The sequence below is a fragment of the Conger conger genome, chromosome 17 (genome assembly GCF_963514075.1).
Source record: "Conger conger chromosome 17, fConCon1.1, whole genome shotgun sequence".
NCBI lineage: Eukaryota > Metazoa > Chordata > Actinopteri > Anguilliformes > Congridae > Conger > Conger conger.
In genome coordinates, this window is record NC_083776.1 from 12441654 (window position 1) to 12468407 (window position 26754).

The 26754-nt window shown below is 42.5% G+C and overlaps 2 protein-coding genes across 2 annotated transcripts; one reads left to right on the plus strand and one right to left on the minus strand.

Annotated features, from left to right (window-relative positions):
* Nucleotides 1-32: 32 nt before the first annotated feature.
* Nucleotides 33-7481, minus strand: otc (ornithine transcarbamylase). Its single transcript, XM_061225885.1, has 10 exons — nt 7262-7481; nt 6814-6952; nt 6546-6627; nt 5610-5697; nt 4118-4271; nt 3375-3497; nt 2915-2968; nt 2290-2439; nt 1678-1815; nt 33-381 (listed from the first exon to the last, which is right to left on the minus strand). The coding sequence occupies exons 1-10, from the start codon at nt 7330-7332 to the stop codon at nt 322-324; spliced, it is 1059 nt and encodes a 352-aa protein (XP_061081869.1). The 5' UTR covers nt 7333-7481; the 3' UTR covers nt 33-321.
* A 949-nt stretch (nt 7482-8430) lies between these two features.
* Nucleotides 8431-24865, plus strand: LOC133116373 (X-linked retinitis pigmentosa GTPase regulator-like). Its single transcript, XM_061225844.1, has 14 exons — nt 8431-8537; nt 8813-8938; nt 9218-9310; nt 11203-11265; nt 11697-11855; nt 12333-12482; nt 12756-12914; nt 13291-13446; nt 13694-13818; nt 13963-14151; nt 15478-15628; nt 16642-16742; nt 18993-19058; nt 21322-24865. The coding sequence occupies exons 1-14, from the start codon at nt 8507-8509 to the stop codon at nt 23479-23481; spliced, it is 3729 nt and encodes a 1242-aa protein (XP_061081828.1). The 5' UTR covers nt 8431-8506; the 3' UTR covers nt 23482-24865.
* The last annotated feature ends 1889 nt before the right edge of the window (nt 24866-26754 follow it).

The following is a 26754-nucleotide window of genomic DNA, read 5'->3' on the forward strand; positions in this document are numbered from 1 at the left end:
CCCTCTGGCCAATAAAGACACAAACTGCCCTCCCCCTCAGAGACACCCTCTACAGGACACAGTTTAATTTAATTGAGCGCAGATAGTACAATAGCAATTAGGAAATTACACTCTTTCGCCCTCACCAAAATAGATAAATAAAAACACTACTTTTCGCCCCTGACTTATACAATACTCCAAAAGATGCAAGTATTAAGCAAAATTGTTACACTCCGATATAAACAAGTATTAAACCAAATTGTTGTCTATTCGTTCTCATTTTATTTTAATATAAACACTTAGAATTGTGGATCCCGATGGAATATATTTTATTTCAGCACTTCAGAACTTCAACATTGGCATCTTTGGTTTGTAGTCTGTCAGCAGAGCAACCATCAGTCCCTAGAAGCAAGCAAAAAGTAATACAACATTTCAGATTATGGAAAATATAATTTCCAAAGACAATCTAAAAAAGGTCAATATTCTCCAAGATCTTAGTGTTTATTAGTCATAGCCCATATTATTCATTCAACCTTACAGGACAGGCATACACGAGCACGTATCAGTTTACCAGGGACTGCCTTCACAGTAAAAACAAACATCTGGAAGGGCATGTAAAAATGATACAGTATGTTTAGTGATTCATTTTTTTTTCTTTTAAATGGAATAGGGCATTGTGAACACTCTGATTGAACATAAGCACAGTAAACTAGGTTTTCACTGCAAAAATAAACAGAGATATTTGAGTGTAGCATAACTAACATAGTTCTCATATTGAGTGTAACTGACTGACCATATTTTAAATGAGTAGCTCTGTGTTCATGAGGTGTGATGGCATTTCACGGCCTGGCTCTGAATTCTGCACGCTAGTGTCCAATATAAGGCTCAATATGCAAAGTATTGTGAATATTTACAGGTAAGATGAACTTATTTAAAAAGCTGGGTGTCTGTAGAGGTGACCTTTTTCCTCAAACATTTAATTATTTTAAATATTCGCATAATATGAAGTAATTAAACGAATGATGTGTGTGTGTGACAGGCAACACAGAGACAACATAACTAAATTTAGGACAGTGACTGCCCCATCTCTAAAAGGCATCAATGGACAATGAAATGTGTGTATAGTGCTGGCATGGATGTGCCAGTTATTCAAAAATCAATAAAACCATTTAAATAATCAATAAAACACTCTCCCCAGGCTTCATTTCCCAACAGAATGCTCATTGCCTTTTCTGAAACACCCCCAAAAATAAATTTCAAATAGCAGTACAAGTTAAATAAAAAACATAAGGCTGTTAAGCTGGTATTTCAAACAGCCTTAGGTGCTGTTAAAGATTTGGTGCCAAGCTATGATCTGAATTTCATGTACTGCATTTCATGAACCAGCTTGAACCCTGCAGTAATGTGCATTTAGTTACTCCCGGATGATTGGCTGACTAAATATTTACATTAACAAGCCTGTGTACAGGTTTACCTAAAAAACTGCTCAGTGAGTGTATACGTTATCCCATTTCAAGATATTCTAGTTTTGGAGAAGTCAAAGGGTCAAGTTTGAAAGGCTCTGCTGTGCCTCTTTGGTTAATTGTTCAGGACAGCATGTCATCCATGACTGCGTTCTTAAGGCAAACGCTTGTGGTCCTTACCTGTGTGAAATGTAGTCTAATAAAATTAAAAAGAAACGTCACAGGTGAGGTTTACCATGATGGTCCACTTCCTGTTCTCCGCCTCGAGAAAGACCAGCGAGCGCGGGGAGTAGAAGACCTGGTCGTCCACTTCCTCCTGCTTACGAGGGAGACAGTGGAGGAAGGTCCAGTCTGGAGAGGCCACGGCGCCTGTCTGGAGAGCAGAGGTACAAGCCCTGGATCAGCTGGGCTGTCACTGAGGGCCAGGGTGAATACGGTGTAGGCCAGTACTGCATTGTAAGACAATCCACAGATGAACAGGTACACCTACTCAATAAATCCAGCTTCACAAAGTGTGATGAACTGCACGCTAACAGCAATGAAAGCCCATCTGTTAGTATGACGAGAAACCCTAAGACCTGTGACTGTACATCACATCTCAGTGAGTGAGTGATTGAGGGACACCTCCATTATCACTTCTGTCACTGTAGTTACAGCCAACAAATGTGTACTGCGTCTAGGCCAATATTAGTTCAATAGAGCATAGAGGCAGAGGGAGAGGGAGAGGGATGCAGGGAGAGAGAGCTGGAGGGAGGGGGAGAGAGGCGGAGGGAGGGAGTGATTGAGAAAGAGAGAGAATAATTTTGCATCTGATGTCTGGCGTCAAAAATCTCCAGGGTTACTGTACCTGCATGGTGATCTGGTAACCATGGAAATCCTTCAGCCGTTGAACCTTCTCCTCCTCCTGGCCCATACTGACCCAGGTGTCAGTCACCAGGACGTTGCTACCATGGGCCGCCTCCATGGGGTCGGAGGTCAGGAAGAGTTGGGTCCCAAACTGGGCCACAGAGGAGACAGTGTGGGGCAGGGCATGTGTGAGCGTTCGGTTACCCCCTTCCCCAGCACTGCAATCATACACATCTTTACAGATCTACTAGCATGCTAACCGATACAGACATTTCCAATGCAAAATTCTATTTCCATACTCCATTGTAAGATTCCTTCATTTACAAAGATAAACACATTCTTCTCCCTCAGTGCTTCATCAAAGACAGGAATTTAAAACTAAAATTTGGGAGAGCCTGGTGGTTTTTGATACACCTCAGCACTAAGCGCTTCATTTCAGTCAGTCATTGGCCTAAGAAACTCCACCACTTGTTTCTCAGTCTTAAATTGGTTGTTGATTGAAGAAGAACAAAGAAACCTAGAAACTTGAGCCCTCTCAGACTGGCGTTTGAGGTTCCAGATCAGAGATGTTCTTTAGTCCAGGTGAGGTTTCATATTGTTTAGGCCAGGTCTCACCTTTACCTCACCTGCTTTGACAAGATTTTGGCCTCTTGAACAATTCCACCATCAGGCTCATAACCCTGTTAAGAAAAAGGATGATATCATATTTCAGAAAACTGAATCAGAAAAAAACCCAAAAAAAAACACCTAACCTGGTTGCAGTGAACAGCATCTAAAAACGAAAGAAACCAAAACACAAATGTAATGTGTCCTATCGTCAGTGTGGTCTAGCATTTAACGTACATCCAGGTCAAAGACTTTATATGAAATACCTGCATTAGATATCTGTAAAATCCTGCAGATTACTGGCAATCATCAATATACCAAACCAAAATTCTTTCTTCATTTGATAGCAAAATCAGGTTAGTTTAACAACACGGTCCACTGGAAATTCCCTGAAACCAGCACGGATAGACCTAAAATATGAAAGTATGCAGGGTGAGTATTAGTAGGGCTGGTGAACTCCTGGCTCGGGGGGGACCGGACCTTTGGAGTAGCCACTCTCAGGTGCACGCCCAGCTTGGCTGCGGTCATCATGAAGGAGTGGAGCACGTTGTTGCCGTCTCCGATCCACGACACCGTCAGCCCGCTCAAGCACCCATAATGCTCCTGCAGGAAAAACATCAGAGATAGGAAAACTACTGCAAATTAGCATTCACACTCATTACATGCACATCTACGCTAGACAGACACGCATACAGGCAGCACTTCCAGGTCATTTAACACAGCAAACAGACTGTGCTAACCATCAAAGCACTGAAAGCACAGATCCTATAAAAGGCCCATTTTCTGACCTCTCACATGAAACACAATTTCAGTCATTCATTCAAAAAGGTACAGATTCTAACCCAAGAACAACCCTAATGAGTCGACAGCCGTGAAAATAATCCACAAACACCTTTTTTTGTGAATTGCTTTCAGCAATTCATCATCAATGAAATAGTGCTAACCTCATGGATGGGGGAAAAATTCAGCCAACTGTATTTTGTTCCAAAAATATTATCTTTGTTCTAATATCATCAAAATGTTTGAGGCCAGGTTGCTTTGCAGGAGGCACAGTTGTAGAAACCATACAGTCTGAGCAACCTGCCTTACATATGAACTCCATGCAAATGTGACTTTTAAAACATATCGAAATACTGCAAAACTATAAAAGCTATATTTTGCCAAAATGTGAAAACCTCACAACAGGTGTACAGGTGAAGTGGTTGTGGTGCGTCCCTGTGCACCTGCAGAGTGAGGAAATCGGCCAGGATCTGGATGGGGTGATAGAGGTCGGACAGCCCGTTGATGACGGGGACCGAGGAGTCTTTCTGCAGCTCCTCCAGAGTAGAGTGGCTGTACACCCGAGCCAGGATGAGATCCGTCAGCCCAGACAGGACCCTTTAAAACACACGCACGGCAGTTAGGACACTGTATACCAGAACCACTCTATCAGTCCAGAATGACACCAATCCTCCTGGCAGTGTTTAATATTAGATTGAGAGAGAAAGTAAATTTGCTAATTTGCAAAAAATCTGACAAATGAAGTTGGAACCATGGACCTTCAGACACGAAATTCAACCAGCAAGAATTGCGTTCCCTCTACATCTAATTTCTGTTCACTAATTTAATTTTAGATTAAAGTAGACAAAAAGGAAACACAAGACCCTTGTTCAGTAGGAATGCCCTCAAGTGGTAAGAACTGGTAGTACAGCTAAATACAAGTTATTTTCTGAGGCTCGAACTAGGCTTGGGAGGTACACCGGAAATACCCTATACCAGGGTATTCAATTCCACCGAGGTATAATTTCCCCACAGTTTCACACTGCAGTTCCCATTTAATTTCTTAAATGAATTTAATACGATGAATTCTAATGAAAAATATTAATGTTATTATCAACACAAGTTTACCATATATGGCAAAAGAATAAAGTCATAAGTGTTTAGACAAAAGGTTGAGCAGATTTCACAGCTTGTGACTGCAGCCTTCTAGAAGTGAGAGTCAGAGTGACTGGCTGCTTGGCAACAGGAACAGTGTGAGCACGCATGAGATGCTAAAAATTGAGCAACTCACAGGTGCTGTTCTCCGGGAGCCAATCTCCAGACGGAGCCACCCACAATGCATCTGTCTGCGGCCAGCGTTTCGCACAGCAACTGTGCACATGGCTCCAATCTCCTCACACAGCTGTTCGCACAGCCAGCGGCCATGCCACAGATTCTCCCTTCCCTCACCCCCCATGGGGCTACTCAAATCTGCTGAGGCTGGCAGGTGTCAAGAGGGTGTTGAGCAAATATTTAAAAGACACGATATGCTCACCTGACACATCTGTTCCACACTTCCGAACGGTTTGCCGCCATTGAGAAATGAAACCGCAAAGGGTCAAATAACAAAACTAGATGGCTATTTTTTAAATACCTTACCAATTTTTCCAAGCAGCACCCTTGCTGCTAATATTCCATTCCCAGCATCATGAAAATATATGGTATGCTTTGTTTTTCAACATTTTCAACAGCATATGACAAAGACAAACACTGGGCAAAAAAGGCCTCACAGAATGCAAAAACAAAATACAAGACAAAACACAGGGAAGAAAAGCTCAAATAAAGCTTCTAAAAACTAAAACTCTAGCTGGAAGGGAATAAAACAAAGGGAAAGCATACAATAAAATAAACAAAATAAGTCATCAAAAATAACAAAAAAACAAATAATCAAAACAAAACAAAAAACTGTGGACTGACCTGGCAGTGTCAGTGGTGCTCTCATTGGTCCCCAGGTGAATGTCTTGACTGGTCAGGAAGCAAGGGTGCCCTCCTAGCAATGCAAATCCTGTTTACATTAAAAGAGAACGTACATAGCTTTATGATCATTTCTTGCAGGTCAGAAATTGCTCCAGCATACAATTCAAACTCTGAATGTGCATGTTTAGAAAGTTGACATGATTTTATGAAAAAGCCACACAAACAAAAATGGCAGTTGGCTTTTCAATCCCAAAAACTGGCGCATGATCAATGGCCATATAGCCAGTTTGGCTGAAACATCCATGCTGTCTAGTAAGCCATGCTGTCTAGTCAGTCATACAATGGCATTAGAGGTGGACCACTTAATGAGGATAGTGGGTGTACAGTTTTAACTGGGAGACCACAACTGCTGGCAGACAGAGCGGCCAGCAACCCGCACACTCCACAGTTTTTATTGTGCGCAGGCTCAACCTTGACCCTCACTATTCACCACTTTCCGCTGAATACACACAGGACAGCAGGGCTCTACACTACACTTTATGAGCATTTGCTCCTGAAAAATGTGTGCTGTGCCAACTGCAAAATAATTTCGGAGAGCATCTAATTGGCATACATTAGTGTGCTACAAAATTGTTCAATTTAGGAGCACGTGTATTCCTTAGGGGGTCATGGAAATGCGTTAAAACTCATAAGCACGTGTTCATTTCCATACTACGACAAGCACAACATTACTTCACCGGGTCGAGGAAGGAAAAATGACCGTAACAGTGGCCTTCATATCTAACTTATATATTAGAAATAGTTATTAACGTGCTGTGTGCCAACTATAAAAACCACGATTGTTCCCCATGTATGGCAAAATTTGATATCATAACCAAGATGTCATGCAACAGCTGGTAAAAGCTTGCTTTTTTTTTTTGTTGCCTAAAGTAACACCTGTTTCTGTGGACATGCGCGTTCTGGTGCTCCTCTTCTCAAATATCATCGCAATCGACTTCCCTTGAAGAAGAGGGAGGTACTGCAAATAAACACATGTGTCAGTAGGCTATCCTCATTCATTCATTCATTCATTCAGTCATATTTACTATATTGCTATATACGAATTAACGAATGATCATACAGTACTTAATGAGTTAAGACATGTCTTTCGGTAATTATATTAATTCTATAAAATGGACAAAATGAATGAATTAATAAGCAAAACCTGTCCTTCATGCTTAATTCTGTGCTTCAGATCTCGTGATATCCAAAGCAACCGTTTGATTTCATCGGAGCCGAAATCTCTCAGTGTCAGCAAACTGCGACCCATGAGATTTACTTTGTCCAAGGCCGTGTGTCCGGTGCTGTTAAAAATCACATTATTCAAAAACATATGACATTGGCCTACATTTCTCTGCACAAGTGAAAGATGTCTGTGCCCAAGAAAAACATTTTTCCACTAACTTGGTTGCATTTCGTTTTCAGTAAACGATATTTAAACATTAAAGATAAAATAATTAGATGTTACTGTCAAAACACCTTACAAGTTACAGCAGCATGTCCAGCAATAAAATGTCAGTGATACATCCAGCACGTGCTATCTATATGCCATTGCATCATGCATGCTGCATAAGATTTTCTTAGGTTGTGTCAGTTGGTGGGGATTGTCTTACCAAAAATTCCTGACACTGATGTTTGGCAGAATTTTCAGAACACAAAAAAACGACTTCTTGACACTAAACATTTTGACTGACTGCTGCTAACTTGCAACTCAAAATAACTCGTTTTAATGAAATTCAAATGGGTTGCCTCCAGCACAGCAAATCTCAGTGCATCGAATACCCTGACTACTCGCATTTCAACAACCCATGTAAAATAAACCCGGCTTTGGCACGTTCGTATAGTTCAGACTACGGTGGCTGGGGCTGGACAACCATATGGTCTTATCCAGCCCCAGAAGAAAAAGACAAAATGAACCTAAAATGTGTAATATATAATATCTGTTATTAAAAATGTGTGCTACCATGTCTTAAATATATATTCATTTAAGTAGCCTAGGCCAGCGTGTTGTCCACTGCACAAAAATAGGCATGCCTACTTTTTTGACGTTTGAGATTTCTGTGTTAAATTCTTCTTGCAACATCATCCAGTTGTCCAATAAAATATAATAAAATAACACACAATTATTACTATATGGAAACGCATGTGCCCCCTGTCATAACCTGTCCATGTTGACATCCCTGTCACTCATATCAGTCCCACGATTGGAGAGGAAGAGTTCCGTTCTCACCCGCAGCTACCCCATCTGTACAATTACATTACAAGCGAACAGAAAATGGGCAGATAATGCGAAGCCTAAGTGTAGGCTATATTTTTTATTTGGTCGAATTATAAATACGTACTAGAACCATATTCGTGTTGCTTAACACGTGTTATTATTTGTTGTTCCTCTAGTTAGCGTGCTACTACAAACAAAATGTTCTCCCAGTCTTTCAGGACAACAACCAGAGAAGAAACGAGAGATATAACTCGCTGGGTTTTCTGTCCGCGCGAGTAGTGTACTCTGGTTTGTCTGACAATCAATTGGGATTTCCCCAAAAATGTCAGTTATTTTACTCACAAAATAAATTAGTATAATTTTGAAATAATTGATTGGCAATGTCGATTATTTACGTGGCATATAAATTTACATATCATACCATTCTTTTTCAGTGCTCATCCGTTAAATCATCCAGCGGACCGCAGTCTTGACTTCAAACTGCACGGGCCGTTTTCCCTTTACTTCTATTATAACATCTTGTGTACATCTTGTTACTTCCTTCAACCATCTTTGCCACAATATATCGCAGCTTAAACCTGATAACCTGTTGAGCCTTGGAGCGCACCACGCTGCGACAGTTGTAGAGCTAATTATTACAATGACGGGAGAGACAGTGCAGGAGATACCTGGTAAAGTGGTTGACTTAATTTCCTCAACTGAGAGCTAATTATATTTTACAGACAATCTGTCAAGCCATCTAACTTTACCCATCTTCTCTAACTGCGTATGCTAAATATCTTAGTTCTAGCTGCAGGCAGTCATGATGGTAATCAACAGCTGGTCAGCATTTTGCTTTGTTTGACAGCCTGTCGCTCGCAGCTCATTCAGATAATCTATAATTTAGCCAACTGCCAAGCCTGTATACTGTGTACAAGTTAAACAGTTTTTTTTCTCCCCAATATAGAATCTGGAGCAGTGTTCACTTTTGGAAAAAGCAAGTTTGCAGATAATGTACCCAGCAGATTCTGGCTGAGAAATGACAGACCTGTGGGAATCTGTTGCGGGGATGAACACACGGCTTTAATCACAGGTGTTGAAAGAGATTTATTTATTTATTTATTTATTGTTGAGTAAATTATTTAACTGTTCCCTTCCTCTCTTCTACATGTAATTTCTCTTCACTGCTTTGTCATCACTGTATATGCTTTCAAGAACAATCAATTTTTTATTGCAGTATCTATTGAGAATAAGTGCCAATCTTAAGAATGTAATCGAGTGCATGTAGATATGGAATAGAGGCTAAATGTTTTGCTGGGTATGGTGCACTCCTTTGCTGCGTGCTGTTTTCTGATTGTTTGTGTCTGTGCAGGTAATGGAAAACTGTATATGTTTGGCAGTAATAACTGGGGGCAGCTAGGCTTGGGAACAAAGACCGCGGTGAACAAGCCCACGTGTGTGAAAGGTTAGTCACCCTGATTTCTGCCTGTGATGCCAGGGCCAAGTGTTCTCTGTTGCCAAGGGCAACAAGAACATTCTGCTGTTCTTTGCTTACAGATTTGCAGCTGTTTTCTTTTTTTTCTACTTTTTTTTTTGCTGAAAGGCACTTCCTGCTGGAGACATAAACACAAACAAGCCTCAGGTTCAGAAAGGTAAACTGTAGGTGAAGTGTGCAAGTTTGCCCTTGTTCTATCGCTGCAGAAACAGGTAGCATGTTCCAACTTGCATAACATGTTGTAAAGTGTGGGTCACTTGCGTTTTTGACTCCTAATCCTGTTGTTTACACGCTACACGGTGAGGATACAGGACTCAAACAGGGCCACGGAAGGGAGGGAGGGGTTTCTACAAAGACACAGACTTGGACTTGTTTCTGCTCTGCAGCTGTAATCCCCAGTCTGTAATCTTCCGTAATCTCCAAAACAGCAGAAGCACATGGTGTGACATGGGTAAATCCATAGTCATCCAATCTGGTGTTCATTCTGTGTGAATACAGTGTTAGAGCAACTTTCCTCCTATCCGGTTTTTTCTGTGCTGTGCACATGGCATTACTGGTTTACAGCCAGGGTTACAATGCACTGTTTGGTAATAATTCTCAGCAACACTCCCCTGTGAGCAGCGTTTATTAAACTTTGGGCGGTGTGCTAGACCAACCCTGAGAGAAAACTATGGTATTATTAAAATATATATTATTTTCCTTACACTTTGAGCCCTAGTTTGATTGCTTTCCGTGTGCTTCCTGTCAATTTTGTATATGCACACACAAACACACATACATTAAAAAAGAATTGGGTTAATAGTACCACGAGCATTAAGAGCTTGTTAGACATGAGCTTGCTACAACACTGTTTTGCTTTTTACAATGAGCTGTACAATATAATATCCTGAATATAAATGAGTGAACTTGTGCTGTAGCAGATCCTGGTCAAATAAATATTGGAAATGCTTTCATTCTATAGATTCAGGTCAGATAGAAAATACTTCAGCTTATTCCTATAAATATTTGATTGAATATGATACTGACAGAAACATATTTGTTAAAATAGGTTTAAAATAAGTAGCCTTCCTGGTTTGTAATGAGTGAAAGAATTTTACACAAGTCTGGACTTCGGCAGACAAAATTCCTGACCTAGATGTACAGAGTTGCCTGTCCATATCAAGTTCTAAATACAATATAAATGTTATGTTATTTCATGTACTCCAGTACATGCAGTGTGGTTTTATGTATGCCTACTCTAAGACTTTCTGCTTCCCAATGTTTGAAATGTAGATGTGTTCTGGAAATCAGGCAATGGTCTCAGGAGGTCCAATCAACACATGCCATAGGTGTTGTTTTGCAAGTGCAAATAAAGTGCAAATTCAGGTTCCTTGACACAGCAGTGACACCACGGTATCACACATTACGTAACAGACACACTTTTCACATGCATGTGACAATTCATAGTGATAGTGCAGTTGTGTATCCATTCCAGATATTTGCCACTGGTAGGTCTGCAACTCAAGGTTCTTTGTTTTTATCTTTAAAATACTTTTTAAAATACTTTAATCAGCTAATTAAGTGCTGAGCAACAATGAACAAATGCCCCCATAGATCTTCAGGACCAGGTTTGAGGTTGTGCTAACATTTCATCTCTTGTGGATACCTTTTCTGTTGCTGAAAAGGCTTTCTATCCATTTCACAGCAACCCTTCACTTGCATCTGACTAAAATATCACCTTGAATAATAATCATATCTGCCTCTGTATTAATAGCAGAAGTACTAGTATGGCATTTTTCATGATTTCTTTTGCAGTGCTAAATAATCATTGTTATTGAAATTCATATTCCAAAAAAGATACTCATTCTTTGTTTTGTTTGAAGCCTTAAAGCCAGAAAGAGTGACTCTAGCTGCCTGTGGACGGAATCACACAATAGTGTGCACATGTAAGTTTACACATCATCTAATCATTTATGAAACATTGATTTTGATAGATATACTGTGTATACATTGTATATGCTACAGTCCCTATACTCCTTTTTGACACTGACTGGCACAATTCAGTGAATGTGCTATAAATCCCTGAAATAAAATGCAATAAAAGTCTAAATGTCAGAGCAGATTGAGATGGCTTACTGTTTCTGTGAATTAACATTGGCAACCAGATCTCACTGGACCATTGACCGAAGTTTTTGAGTGTTGTGTTTGAGACCTGCTGTTTGAGGCTTGCGGTTTCTGTGAATTTACCATCATTAAGTCACATTGGTGACCGGATTTTATTTAATGACACTGGACTACTGACCACACAGTTTCTGAGTGTTGTGTTTGAGACTTGAGTATGGGGGCTACGCAGTGAATGATAATGGCTGCTTCCCAGCTGGAGGGAACGTGTACGCAGCTGGTGGAAACAGCGAGGGTCAGCTGGGCCTTGGAGACTATGAACAGAGGACGTCCTTCCAGCTGGTGGGCTTCTTCAGCCACCGCGGCCCAATCAGAATGCTGGCTGCAGGCTGCAACATCTCCGCTGCTCTCACTGGTCTGTCTGACACTCTCACCTTCACCTGTTTACTCATCTGTGATAGGCCCAAAGGCATCACATGTGGAATTTTGACCAATGTGTGGAGAAACTAAAGACAAGCCTTGCAGTGAGGGGCAATTCATGGACTATTTTTGTATGATGTTCTCAGTCTCAGACACATTCACACCTGTAGAGTACTGTATAGCCACACATGCACATGTATGCAGCATGCACACACACACACACACACACGCGCGCAAACATTCCGATTGTAAAACCGTAAATGTGGCATAAGGCTTGGGCTTTTCATAATATCGCACGCTTTTACATTCTTTGACACGCAATATGAGGAGAGAATGTTCTCCTGGCATCAGAGACATTTTGGGCTGAAAATCTGCATTTCCTGATTGCTCAGGGACAGTCACATCAGATCCTCACACTGCAGTGACTGTGCTTTTGCGTAGCATGACTTCTTGCTCTGTGGTTTGTTTTCAGAGGACGGGAGGTTGTTTATGTGGGGGGACAACTCAGAGGGGCAGATCGGACTGGGGGATGAGCATAACACACTGCACCCTCAGGAGGTGACCGTGGGCAGGCCCATCGCTTCAGTCTCCTGTGGTTACTACCACTCTGCTTTTGTCACAGGTAAAAACACACACACACTCACTTACTCTCTCTCTCACACACAAACACACACACACTCACACATATACACTCACACGCACATACACTCACTCACCCACACACACACTCACACATATACACTCACATATACACTCACGCACAAACACAAATACATTCACACACACACACACACATGCAGTAAATAGTTTTTGTTGTTACAGTAAATTGTCTTTGCGAATGTGAAACCTCTCTCTGCTCTCATTAATCTGTGTCGCATTTCTCCGCTGCCTGCAGTGGACGGGGCCCTGTTCACCTTTGGGGAGTGTGATGGGGGGAAGCTGGGCCTCGCCCCCGAGCAGCTGGCCGACCACAGGGTCCCTCAGCCGGTGCGGACCGGACCGGACCGGGTCATCCAGGTGGCCTGTGGCGGGGGCCACACCGTGGCACTCACAGGTAGGAGTGCAGAGGGGGGATCCAAAGAACGCTGGCCCCTTTCGGCACCTGAATTCTCCACGATGGCTCTCTCCCACTTCACTCAAACTCTCGTCAAGGCATTTGCAGCCTGATCGCTGGCATGAATCTTATTCACATGAAAATCTTTCCCCTTTGCCAGCAGGCTGTATAAAGTAGGATTCTTCTCAGAATAGTGTTCTAAGATTCTCGTCCATGTGCTTTTGATGATGAAGAAAAAAGATTCCCTGTGTTCAATGCTCCTAAACTGGGTTTTTAATGATGTGGACAATGTCTCCACCTGTTTAGCTAGTGTTAAACCTGTAAAACCTGTCACATTTCTGAACGTGTGTGTGAACCACCATCTGCGCTGTTTCAGAGGATGAGCTCTATGCGTTTGGGCTGGGTCAGTTTGGACAGCTGGGCCACGGGACCTTTATCTTCCAGTCCCCCATCCCCAAAGTGGTGGAGCACTTCCGGAGGGGGAGAGTCACCCACGCGGCGTGCGGAGAGAACCACACAGCCGTGATCACAGGTCAGAGGTCACAATGCTGCACAAATTAATGTGTGTGCCTTGTTTCCAACTCACAGCTCACATTGATTATGCCTTCCTTTAGTTTTGGGCTGGAATTTAGTATAAATAAATATCAGTTTAGTAACTAGATTTGAAACTGAGGGCACAGGTGACATGTGTCTGGTGCACTTCTCTCAGTCCCCTGGCATCGCGAGTGCAGCGGTACCGGAGCCTGGCTAACTGCTGCCCCCTGCTTGTTCTGTCCCAGACACGGGCCTTCTGTACACGTTTGGAGATGGCCGACATGGGAAACTGGGCCAGGGGGAGGAGAATTTCACCAACCTGTTCAAGCCCACACTGAGTCCACGCTTCCTCAAGTACCGTGTGCAGTCTGTGAGTCCACAGCCCCTGTGGGCCTCCGACGGTCTGTGTTGCCATGGAGATCCTGTGTGTGTGTGTGTGTGTGTGTGTGTGTGAGTTAGGGCTGTGCCAGTCATCAGTTAACCGAGTAACCATGGTAACATAAATGTGTTCCAGGTGGCTTGTGGAGGCTGCCACATGCTGGTGCTGGCCATACCCAGGTCTGAAGGGGAGGACTTGTCACTGGAGGATGATGATGTCACAGAAAACTTCCTGGAGAGGTCCTACCTGGAGCTCCTGGGAAGCAACTCCGTCTCAGCCCCCCTGCAAAGGAGCCTGTCTGCCCGGCTGAGACGCAGAGAGAGGGTGAGTACGCTGTCTCTCTCCCCACACCCCTCCACTGGAGCCTGTCTGCCAGGCTGAGACACAGAGAGAGGGTGAGTACGCTGTCTCTCTCCCCACACCCCTCCACTGGAGCCTGTCTGCCCGGCTGAGACGCAGAGAAGGTGAGTACACTGTCTCTCTCCCCACACCCCTCCACTGGAGCCTGTCTGCCCGGCTGAGATGCAGAGAGAGGGTGAGTACGCTGTCTCTCTCCCCACACCCCTCCACTGGAGCCTGTCTGCCCGGCTGAGACGCAGAGAGAGGGTGAGTACGCTGTCTCTCTCCCCACACCCCTCCACTGGGGCCTGTCTGCCCGGCTGAGACGCAGAGAAGGTGAGTACACTGTCTCTCTCCCCACACCCCTCCACTGGAGCCTGTCTGCCCGGCTGAGACGCAGAGAGAGGGTGAGTACGCTGTCTCTCTCCCCACACCCCTCCACTGGAGCCTGTCTGCCCGGCTGAGACACAGAGAGAGGGTGAGAACAGCTGTCTCTGTCTCACCCGCCATTTTAAACACCGCAGACCGAAGCTGACCCTCCTTCCCAGCTACTGAGGTCAGGGCCTATATTCACAAAGCATCTCAGAGTAGGAATGCTGACCTCGGCTCATGTTTCCCTTTTAGCCCTTAATGAATAAGGTTAAGATGTGGACAGGAGAAACCTGATCCTAAATCAGCATTCCTGCACTGAGAGCCTATGGAGATGGGGACAGGTTTTAATTAACCCTGGGCAAGCATTTCTTTTCTTTTTTTAGCTTTTGCCAATTATAGATTATAGATAGATTATGTTTCTTGTTGAGTTTATTAAGAATTTAGCCTATTGCTTATTGTATAACTCATACTCCTATGAATTGAGAAACTTAAAGAAAATGCTTCCATTTGGCAGGCTGTGTAGGATAAACAGTAATTGCATTATTGTTCCACTAGGGGTCAGTGTTCTAACACAAATGCAGTCCTGTGGCTTCAGATTCCAGGTCTGGCACTGCTGCACGTCTTACACACAGGAGGCTGTTCTCCTGGCTAGCATAAAGAGGCTAATTCATGCTCACTAGCTTACTCATTAAACTCAATACTGTAACAGCTCTCACCAGTCCCTGTGAGAAACTCCAGTGAGCGACTGCTGGTTTTCAGCTGAGGTGGAAAGTCCAGGGTTGAGAAAGCAAAAAGTTCCGTCATGTGTTTCTTCCACTCATGACTCACAACTTCACAAATAGTTTTACCCCCTAGCTGAAGAATAATAGATAATTAGCAAATTGAGGTTATGAAAACAAAATACTGGGGAGGACTTGGGTTTTACACCTCTGGTTTCAGGAGCGCTCTCCCGAGCAGTTTGGGCTGGTGTTCCGCACCTTGCCCGCTTTGACGTGCGGTTACCTCAGCGCCTCCTTGCCGGTTCCCAACCAGACTCTCCCTGCCAGACGGCCGCCCAGGAACACACACAAACACGCCTCTCCGAGGACAGGTACGGGCAGCTAAACGGACCCCTGAAACAGAGACGCCACTTATAGCTCGATGTACAAACTATAAGTTTTTATCACCATGTACTCTATGACCTGTGTACTGAGTGCGAGCAACCAGACACTTATGCAGTAAACTAATGTAGTTACCTGAAATTACAATTCAACTTATTTGTTTAGCAGTTTCCCTTAACCGGAGTGACCTGTACAGCTTACATTGTTTTTAGAGGTGAAGCACCTCATTGAGCTGGCTTGTAACTCAGTCACTCACTCAGTCATTAAGTTAGTCACTCAGTCAGTCAGTCAGTCACTCACTGCTGAAGATTCTCCACGAGGAGCTATTTGCAGTCAAACAGCTGAAAACTAGTGGTGCTTCGCATTAGTGACAATTGTACGTGTGCCCTTGTAACATACATCTTATATTAAATATTTTTGCTAAAGCAATTCAGGTTAAGTAACCAGTACACTGCATAATCATTACGGTACAGTATGTATGTTTGACATTACATTACATTACTGGCATTTGGCAGACGCTCTTATCCAGAGTGACGTACAGTTAATTAGACTAAGCAGGAGATAATCCTCCCCTGGAGCAGTGCAGGGTTAAGGGCCTTGCTCAAGGGCCCAACGGCTGTGCGGATCTTATTGTGGCTACACCGGGATTAGAACCACCAACCTTGTGTGTGCCAGTCATTTGCCTTAACCACTATGCTACAGGCCACCCTGAGCTACTTGCTGTGTACGGAGGGGTAACAAACCAAACATTTCCCTTTTTAAATACTTTATAAGTGCTTTTAAAAATGGTACTTTTAAACTGAAACAATGAGTCTTCCGATAAAGGGAGTGAAACTGTGCATGTGTATGGTTGATTTTTTTTCCACTGAGAGAGATCATACGGATTGAATTCTCTTGGTTCCCAGTGGACCTCTGGAAGGGTAGAGTTGGGGAGGAAGGGCCCACAGATGTTACTGTATTCAGTGAATCATGGTCAGTCAGCTGCAGTCTCTTCTGACCACAGGAAGAACGCAACGTGAAAGATTCAAGGATGGGAAATCCTCCAACGTGAAAGATGACAAGAACATGAATAATCTGGGGGATACTTCTGACCTGCTAAACTTGGTAGGTAAATCTTATTTATTTTTTGTGCAGACATACACGCACACAAACGCACACACACACACACGCACACCCACACAAGGCCAAATTAAACAGAATTAAACTGACAAAATGCACATTGAAGTCATAAGACTTAGGATTCAAGACTCAGATCATGTTTAGCAGATTCCTTTATGATTAATTGGTATAGTTAGTTACACAGAGGAAGAGTTAAAGTTTGAGTTAAGGGCCATTATAGGGGAAACAATATAATCCTGTTTTACCCCATTAAGACCAAAATAAAGCTGTTAGAACTGCAATACAAATATTCACATGTGAAATAAAAATTCACGTGTGTCAGCAGAATGCGTAAGATGGAGGTGCTGGTTACTCACTACTGTTTGTTATGTAGGTGTAGAGTGGGAATATTGAGACTCAAGGTGACAAGAACCGGCTCACCTGGGTCATGCTCATATTTGTAATCTTTGGTCGCCTTCGGATTTAAAACTTAACGGTCAGGTGTGACTTCTCACATCATTCTGTTCTGACCACATCTGACCAAACTGCTGTTGGATTGGAATGCACTCCTTGGAACATGAAACATGACTCTCTGTGCACTCACATGGTTGACCATGGCTAACATTTACAGTGTTACAGCATTTCATTTACTTTCTACTTAAAACCATACATTCCTTCTTGGTCTTGCCAAAATTAAATGCTTCCAATTAAGTCAGGCCTATTAATTAAGATAATGAAAGTTGCTGTTTCCAAAACTGCTTATATTAGTTAGCCTTATATTCACTTGTCACTTGGTGGTCTACGTTGCAGTTACCAATATAAACCTGATATGTCACTGCAAATGAATGGATGTGCTTGACTAGCAAATGCTACTTTCCTATTATATAAAACTGTAGCTTCAAAGCAGTAAGAGGAGTTTGACATTAATCCTTGGCAGGAAACCACAACCACAAACATAAACATAAGTGTTATCCTGTCCATTTACACAACAATAGTCTTTATGTGTGACACATATTGTTTTACCTTCATTTAAGGATGTAGATCAATTGAGAACTCAATACTCCTGTAGTATTTGCTTATGACAAATTTGGGAATCAAAGGCTGGAGGGAATGCAATGTATTTTTTAGCCAGAGGTAGGGGGTATGACTAATGATAATTACCCAGAAGCAGATAGTTTTTCTGGGTTACTATCCCTAATCTTTTGAAGATTCCAGTAGGATCTAATGTCCGCATTGAGTCTGGACCTTGGTTTAATGTCACACTTGATGAACGGTTTGTAAGAGTTAAGAGTTCCTGCCGAAAGCCCACGCTGTCTGGAACTGGAAACCAAAACCTACTGCAGGAACACTGTAGGACTCCAGGAAAATGTTCTGAGTGATGTGAGACATCTCACGCTTCCCAGGTCGTGCGTCTTTTCCTGCTTGGACCTCCATACACTACAAGCCGCAGATTTCAGCAGCACAGCAGTTTATGCAATTTTGTATTACTTTTTCAGAACTTTTCCACTGTCTTTACTTTCGTCTGAGTTCCCTTGTTTTCCACTGGGGGTGGGTGGGGGGAGGATTTTCCATAACATTCTGTCACAGAATACCCAAAATGATGTCGATGCATTTTCGTGCAAGGCATGACGTGAGTAAAAAGGCATATGATGGTTCCACTCCACCCTAAACTCCCCCCCCCCCCCCCGTCCCAATCCGCCTGGCGTCTGAGCTTGTGGCCAGTCGGCAGCAGAGAGTGGGCTGCAGTCCAGACACATGCCGTATTGATCTTTCCAGAACAGCTAAGTGAAACACCAGCAATATTGAATCACTGTGGTCTTGTTACGGCTACTTTCTAGAGAACAGAAGTTACACAGCCTACGCTAAACCAAGAGGGTTGCAAGGAGAGTGCAAAGGAATAAATGAGCAACTCTGAAGAACATTGTAAGAATAATCTTGAAAGCGTTCAAATTAGGATATGCTTTGTGAGTTTATACTGTTTATACCATTTTATATTTTGTACATCCATACATCCAATTCATACTCTATTGGCAAGATGAAACAAGAGGTGGATAACCTCTAGCTTATGCATACTGTGGAACAGAGAGCCTCAGACATAATTGCATAGAGGGTCATAGATGGTCAGAGCGAGGACATTAAATAAAATGGGGACAGTGACATGGTGGATGGGTATTTGTTAATGTTGTTTTTATCTTGATCCTCTATAGTGGTGTTCTCAGTGACTTTAACGTGATGTTTCCTGTGCTTGCGTTGCAGACCCATGTGATGAGGGTGAACCAGTGTGAGAAGACTCTGAACTTATCCCCTATTGATAAGGAGAAGGTGGGTCACTGGCTGAATGCATTTCTGCTTTACAAAATACTGCCAATAGACAGGGCTTAAGTCCAAAATCAACATGCAAGATGAAATGCAATGAAAGCTTTTTTGAAATGCTTTAGAAAAAAATTACCCAAAGTTTTCAGCTGAGGTGGAAAGTCCAGGGGTCAGAAAGCAAAAAGTCCCGTCATGTGTTTCTTCCACTCATGACTCACAACTTCACTAATAGTTTTACCTCCTGGCTGAAGAAATCCGATAATTAGCAAATCGAGGTTATTAAAACAAAATACTGGGGAGGACTTGGGTTTTACACCTCTGTTTTGTGAAACACTTTGTTATGTGGCAAGTTGGCTTTCCAGTGAGGATCTCATGAGGAATTCTCACTTAGCAACACAATGGGAACAGCTATCTCTTTGGTAGCCATTGTAGGCAGAGCCATTGAATTACTTCAGGGCAATTTGTGGCATATTCCCAAGATAACTACAGCAACTTGTATCAGTGTTTTACACAACAGACCACTTGCCTATCGGAGGGGCTATGCCCAGATTCTCCACCAAGTTGAAGGGTGAAGGCTCACTTGTTCTTGTGCAATAAATTGAGGTGGAAAACAGTTGCAAAACAATTGTTGAATTCATGAGGGAAAACAATAAAGGGAAAATAGAGGGGAGGCAAAACAATTAGCCATAGGACACAAACTAAACTTTAATATAGTCCCTAAGCTTTGCTACTGTGTGACCGAACCTCAATCCACAGTTCATAAAACATAGCACTTCCAAGGTCAAATTGCCTGTTGTTCTTCTCAGGTAGTCCAGGGTCAAAACACAATTCAAGGTTCCTCCAGCCAGACAAAGCTATTATCGAAAAACACTTCCAACAATACTTGCTTTTGCACTCCAAAGATACCATCCGTCTAAGTACTTTGAGCGAATGATTGAACCAAGGTTCTTTTGTCCCCAGCTCACTTAGGGCTGAACAGAGCAGCTGCATTCAATTCCAGCTTCGAAGTTCACATCTTGTCCCTATGTCTCGCCTTCGCCTACCACAGTTAATTGTACAAAACATTTTTTTTGGCCCTGTGCAAGATGAGCAGACCCCATGCAAGATTGAACACAAAAACATCAGACCCACATGCAAGACTCGGATTCCCCTGATGCAATCCGCTAAGACTGACCCACATTTTATGTGGTTGAAAGAAGGGGAGGGAAACCTCTTCTCCTGGCCCATACATACTTAATGAATCATTTGATAACAATGTAATGTTGTCTGGACTATAAGCAAGTTTGCAATATCAAATTACAATATACTGGCTCCCTCTCAAAAGTGAAAATCTAAAAACTATATATCCAACAGTACTGTGTAAAAAAAATAAAAAAGGAAAAATTGTCTAAGTTTTGCTGTATATAAGCATCTGCTAAATGCCTGTAATTTAATGTAATGCAACTACATTAACTATCTGAATACACTCATTTGTTCTGACAAGTTCTTAATTCTATTTAGTTTTCAATTTGGATTTCAAATTCAGTGTAGTTTTAGTTGGTTTTATGAGCAGGTTTGCTAGTTTTTGCTTTCTTAAAAAGATAATGATATGATGATGTTGATCACCTAACTCCCAAATGCTCCTGACGAGCTGGTCGGCGCCTTGCATGGCAGCCAATTGCCGTTAGTGTGTGAGTGTGTGTATGAATGGGTGAATGAGAAGCATACAGTGTATATCACTGTATCATCTGCTTAAAAATAAAGTTTACTGTTGCTTACATTAAAACTAATATCATACAATTTAAGCAGGACTGGACGGAGAATAGACCCCTGTGGAAGTCCTTTAGTTACTTCAATTAATTTTGACTGGGAACACTGGACATATCTATAAGTTAGTGATGGAAACAATTACTGTATTACTCTATTCTGGTCTAATCCAACAGCATTTGTATTCATAAAGAGCGATCAAAATGCTGTGGAAAGATCTATAAAATAAGGTGGCACAATGCAGTTTTTTTATTGAGTGACCCAACAAAGTGAATGTTAAATGTCAAAGTGATGCAGCTGAGATGGTGCTGGGTCCTGGTCTAAAGTCAGACAGATATGTGTTGACAAGACAGTTACTTGACAAAAAAAATAATAGTTAGGTAATTAGGTATTCTAAAATTATACTTATACCTCTAATGATTTATCCCTCTGCATGTCCACATCTCTAATACTTTCCCCATCTGTATCATCATGTCTAATTTTCTCTCTTTGTACTCTGCTTTTTCATGGTATGATGGAAAGGAAGAAAGCTGAGGTTGTGAGGAGCTGTGGTAAGAATGTGGAGAGTGGGATGAAGCTGCCTGCAGAAGAACAGGCGTCTCCAGGGAGAAAGATGGGCCTCAGGCCGCAACAGGCACTGCCTGCTCAATTGCTGCAGGCTCCAGGGTCTCCACTCAAACAAAGCCCCAGGCGAGGAACTCTCCGGAGGATTGACAGTGGCAAGGAGAACAAACTCACAGTAGGCAAGGGGAAGAAGCCTGCAGGCCCCAAAAGCAGCGGTGGCAAACCAAAAGCAGTAGCCCAGGTCCCGGTTCTGGGTGGGGTCCCTGAGCCTGGGCCTAAACCAGTGAAATGTGAGCCTGTGGGAGCAAAAAGGCAGCTCTTACAGGTGGAGAGGAAAAGCAAAGAGGTTGAAAGGGAAAAAAAGGAGATGAGGACACAAGTAGCAGAAAAGTCTCCTAGTGACATAAAGAGTACGTCTGTAAAACCCAAAATTACAGAAACAGGAAACCAACATAAAGCCACAGAGATCAAAAGTACACCTTTGTTAGTCAAACGTAAGGTAGAGCAGAAATCCACACCTGTAAGAGTTCAGAGTCCCATATTAGTGCAAAGTGAACATGCTGAGGTTAAAGATGCACCAGAAAAACAAATGGCAACATGGGATTCTCCTGTGCAAAGGTCCAAATCAGCCACAAGCCTTAAACAGAAAGTAAAGCATCCTGGTGGAGATTCTCAGAAGGGAATGAAAACGGATGGTACTGAGAAGGTCACTGACTCTGCAGGGGAAACAGGAAGCAGGAAGTCCACCATCATGGAAGTGGCTGCGTTCCAGCCAGACATTGCCGTAGCAGGTGCTTTGCCCCTGCTGCAGGGTGTGTTAATAGGGACGGCAGTATCGGGCTTGGGTGGCGGGGCAGCGCCCTCCACCCCCCAAAGGCAACGCCGCTCCTGGAGCCAGTCCTCAGGGTCCAGTGGCCCGGAGTCTGGAGAGCGGTCAGCCATCGCCACGTTGAACGATGGCGATGTGGGTGGTCATCTGAGAGGTGAAATGAAAAGGTCGGGAGGCTGGTCCGAATCCGGTGATGATGGACAGCTGTCAGATGAAGAAGAAAAAGAGGAGAGCAGGAGGGAAGAGGGGGAGGGGCAAGAGAGTAGCGGTGGGGAAAGTGAGAATGAAAGCACAAGCAAAGATGAGAGCTCTGGGGGTCAGGACAACCACAGCGAGGAGGCACAGAGCGAGAGAGGGGCGAAGGAGAGGGTGTCAGAGGAGGATGACGAGGAAGAGGAAGGGGAGGAGGGAAGTCAGGAAGCGGTGAGCACAAGGTCCCTGGAGGATGGTGATCAGACGACAGCTGAAGAGGGTGAGGGGGGAGGACTGGAAGAAGGGAGTGAAGCTGAGGGAGAGGGAGTAGAGGAGGAGAGTGCAGAGGAGGAAGGAGAAGAGGAGAGTGGTGGAGAGAGTGCCGATGAGGAACAGGATGAAGGAGAAGACAGCAAAGTGAGTGAGGATGAGAAGAGCAAAGAAGAATCTGAGAGTGAGATGGAGAGCAGGAAGGAGGGATCAGATGAAGAAGAGGGTGAACAGTCTTCAGTGGATGAAAATGATGCAGAGGGGGAAGAGGACAGTGGTGCAGAAGAGGACGGAGAAGAGGAGTCAGGTGAGAGTGGAGAAGAAAAGGAAGAAGCAGAGGAGGAAGATGATGACAAAGAATCTGAGGAGGAGGAGGAGGAGGATGATGAGGGAAAAGAAGAGGAAGAAGATGAGGGGGAGGAAGAGGGAGAAAAGGAAAATGAGGATGAAGATGAGGAAGAAGGGGATGAAAAAGAAGAGGAGGAAGAAGAAGAAAATGAGGATGAAGAGGAGGAAGATGATAAAGAAGAGGGGGAAGAAGAGGAGGAGGAGGCTGAGGAGGAAAAAGAGGAAGATGAAGAAGAGGACGAAGAAGAAGAGGAGGAGGAGGAGGAAGAAGAAGAGGAGAGCACGTCAGCAACAGGGAAATCCAAAAGCAAAGAGACACAGAAAGCTAAATCCACTGCAACAACCAACAAAAAAGACGGCAATGTTACAAAGCTCCCCACCAAGGCACAACAGCGCACATCAAGGAAGCAGGCACCCAATTCTTCACAGGACACCAAAGAGTTCTGGGATGATGTTCTGCCTCAGTACCTCAATCTCAAATGACCAGCCTCTCCAGTACACTGACCACACCCCAAACATTCCAGTATCAGTATTTTAAAGCAAAAAAAATACTCCTCTGCAAAGGTGTTACAAGGCATAATTTGTTTCTTTGACCAGCATACCTGAAATGTTCTGGAATAGAATAGACTAGAATGCCATGCAAATAGAATAGAAACATTGGAATAAACTGGTCTTGGTTATGTTTTTTTTCTGCTGTTGTTATTGCCAATTAGAATGACATTATCGCAAATATAAAATTTTCTTCATAACTAGAAATGACCCAGATGGCATCAGTGCAAAACTGTCATTTCAGCTCTTGATCTTATCTTGATCTTGATCTCAAATGTCTAGTTCTCTTGGGTTCTGCCTTTAAGGGGAATTTCAGCCTGGAAAAGCTTTTCTGATTCACAATGCTTTACATCACAACAGGCATAGAGCCTCTGTGTCAGCCCTCCCCGAGGTTCAGCAAATTTAATAAGAGGAAAACGCGCCGGGTGATAGACGTGGGCTATGACGCCCATTTTAGTTGACGAAATACTAAACTATGAGGAGTTTGGTTCCAAAACGCGATAAGCGCCATTTAAAAAAAAAAATTGAGTTACCGCCAAAATCAATACTGTATTTCGTCACTATTGATAACCCCACATTCAATTTTCCGCAAAACGCCATATTCGCCGTGTTACGCCGTCCTGTTTACTCCCTTTTTTCCAAACCGCGACAAACGCCAGTCCCCCTTTTCTGCAGAACGCAACAGATCCACTCAACCAATCACAGCGCGCCATTCCACTTCGTCTAAACAGTAATGGCGGTGCCCTGTATGCAGCCGGCATCCGAGAGACTTCTCGACATAAGTAGTGATTAACAAGAAATACAAGGATATCGTCATGTATTAGTGTTCTTTCTTACAGTATATTTCTACTGTTGCACAATTGTATACAGAAATATTGTTTTTATCAATGCAATGATTTGTGTAATGCACAAGACAACACAATTAATGCAATGTGTTCAAAATGAATCTTAAAAAAAACAAAAAAACATGCAGCGTATTTATAGCATACACTACACAACTAAATGTAACATGGCTACGATGAATGCAATTTTGGAAGTTGAATGTAAGGGGAATGTGATTTTGGAAATGTTATGGTCTAATATATGTGATATTGTTGTTCATGTTCTTCTTGTTCATGATGAAATTTAGCACTTTTCCGCACATGAGCAACGTTTTATTGATGTAATTGACTGTATTTTTGGCCAAACAATTAGATAAGTATTTTCCAAGTTCAGAGGCTGTCATGTAGATCAACTTTGTTGTTTGTAATTGTTTTTTGAAGTTTCAATCTGAAAAAAAACTTTTGTATTGATGCAATGGATTTATAGCAGTTTGGGAAAAAATGGTGTCATGGATTTATTGCATTTTGGGGAAAAAATAATCTGTTTTTAAAATAAATCTTTAAATATTAAAATCTGGATTTGCATTTTTAATGTTATTATAACCTCAAGATTAATTATTCTGTGTACAGTCTACACATTTTTACAATTGGAGAATGTAAGAATCACGATACATAAAATGTAAAAAATACCCAAAAACGTTCATTTCCATATATTCCATAGCCACAGGGAGCCACTGGAGATGGGCAAAAGAGCCACATGCGGCTCCAGAGCCACAGGTTGCCGACCCCTGGGCTGAAGGAATGCATTGGCAAATCATAGGAGACGTCGTTATCTGGAATCCCACCAGTGGGTGACAGCAATAGCCTATAGCTACATTTTCCTTGTCCTTGCAGAGAGCCAGAAGGAGGTGTCACAAGCCTCAAACCAAGTGATTATGTGGCCATGCTACAAATCTTTTAATAAAGCTGTAAATGAAATGTCATAGCAACAAAGCCTAATGCTGCTTTCACATCATTAAAATGAACAAATTAGCACCTTCCGACTGGGAAAAACAACCTCTGACATTAAACATGAGGCAAAAAAAACAACTCGTAAAAAAATCAGCCAAATGTCATGCCACTTCCATAACCTGTTTGCAGGTGTAACTTGAACTTCAACTCGCCATTATAGTTCGTTGCTTCGTCGGCGTAGTAGGCTACGCCATGCTCCATACATGTTTTATGGAATTTATATTCAACTCAGGATTAATCAGGATTACCGGAATGAAACATCATCTATTTTAATGTTGAATCGTTTTTATATGATATGAATAATTATAATATCCAATCAGCATATTAAAATGAAGAAATATTATCTATATATTATATTGATAAGATATATAGTATGTAAAAGAATAAGAGAACATGCTTTACAACCGTGCACGATGTGAACAGCTGAGACTACCCATGAAGTTTGTTCGGAAAACTTTGATGAATCCCACATTATTTGTGGATATGCATTTCCGATGGATTTACGGTGAATTTCGTTCGGCTCACATTTGATAAATGAGACCCAATATTTTGTTTCCCAAAGTCGGTGTCTGGTTTCTCAAAGTCAATATTTGGTTTCTCAAACTCGGTATTTAGTTTTGCGGAGTCGGTATTTGGTTTTGTGAAGTCGGTGTTTGGTTTTATGAAGTTGATATTTGGTTTCCCAAAGTCAATATTTGATTTATTCAAGTTGGTGTTTGGTTTCCTGTAGTCGCTGTTTGGTTTCTCGAAGTCAATATTTGGTTTCTCAAAGGTGATATTTGGTTTCCTATTGTCGGTCTATTGTTTCCCAAAGTCAGTACTTTGTTTCCCGAACTCAGCATTTGGTTTCCCAAAGTCTATATTTGGTTTCTTGATTAATGGCCAATGCCCGTTTGATTTGTTAATCGGCCATAGGGTGTATAAGCTTGCCTTTTAAGTTTATAATAGGGGAATGGCGAATGGCGTGGTTGGCAATGTACAGCCCCCTGAAAAGCACACCCTTTTTATTTTAGTTTTATTTTTCTTCCAAGTCTAGTAGTGGTCTTGAGGAAATATTTTTGTATACAAACCTAGTTAGAGGTTATTTGTAATTTTGGTTTCTTCCCTGTAGGGCTTATCCTTCCCAAAAAGACTGAATTTGAAACACAAATCTGATTTGAGGGTTAAGGCCTACTGTTTAAATAAGTCACCAGTGCCTTTTGGACTATTGTTGCATAAATATAGACATAAACGATCCAGGATTTAAAATGCCAGAGTTAATTGTAAGGATGGAGGATGCAGTCACGATTTTATGGACATGGACATTATTTTAGCTAGTGGTAAGGTAGTACGTTAAATTTGGTCAATTTAGCTTTCTTCTGGTGGTGATTTAGTT

Coding starts and splice junctions, on each gene's coding strand:
- otc (XM_061225885.1), bottom strand. CDS start 7,332: ATGTTTAGTGTCAAGAAGTCGTTTTTTTGTGTTCTGAAAATTCTGCCA. Junction 3,498..4,117: donor CCGATTTCCTCACTCTGCAG/GTGCACAGGGAC, acceptor TTTTTCCTGCAG/GAGCATTATGGGTGCTTGAG. Junction 2,440..2,914: donor CCAAAATCTTGTCAAAGCAG/GTGAGGTAAAGG, acceptor TCTGTGGCCCAG/TTTGGGACCCAACTCTTCCT.
- LOC133116373 (XM_061225844.1), top strand. CDS start 8,507: ATGACGGGAGAGACAGTGCAGGAGATACCTG. Junction 8,538..8,812: donor GACAGTGCAGGAGATACCTG/GTAAAGTGGTTG, acceptor TCCCCAATATAG/AATCTGGAGCAGTGTTCACT. Junction 13,819..13,962: donor TCAAGTACCGTGTGCAGTCT/GTGAGTCCACAG, acceptor AATGTGTTCCAG/GTGGCTTGTGGAGGCTGCCA.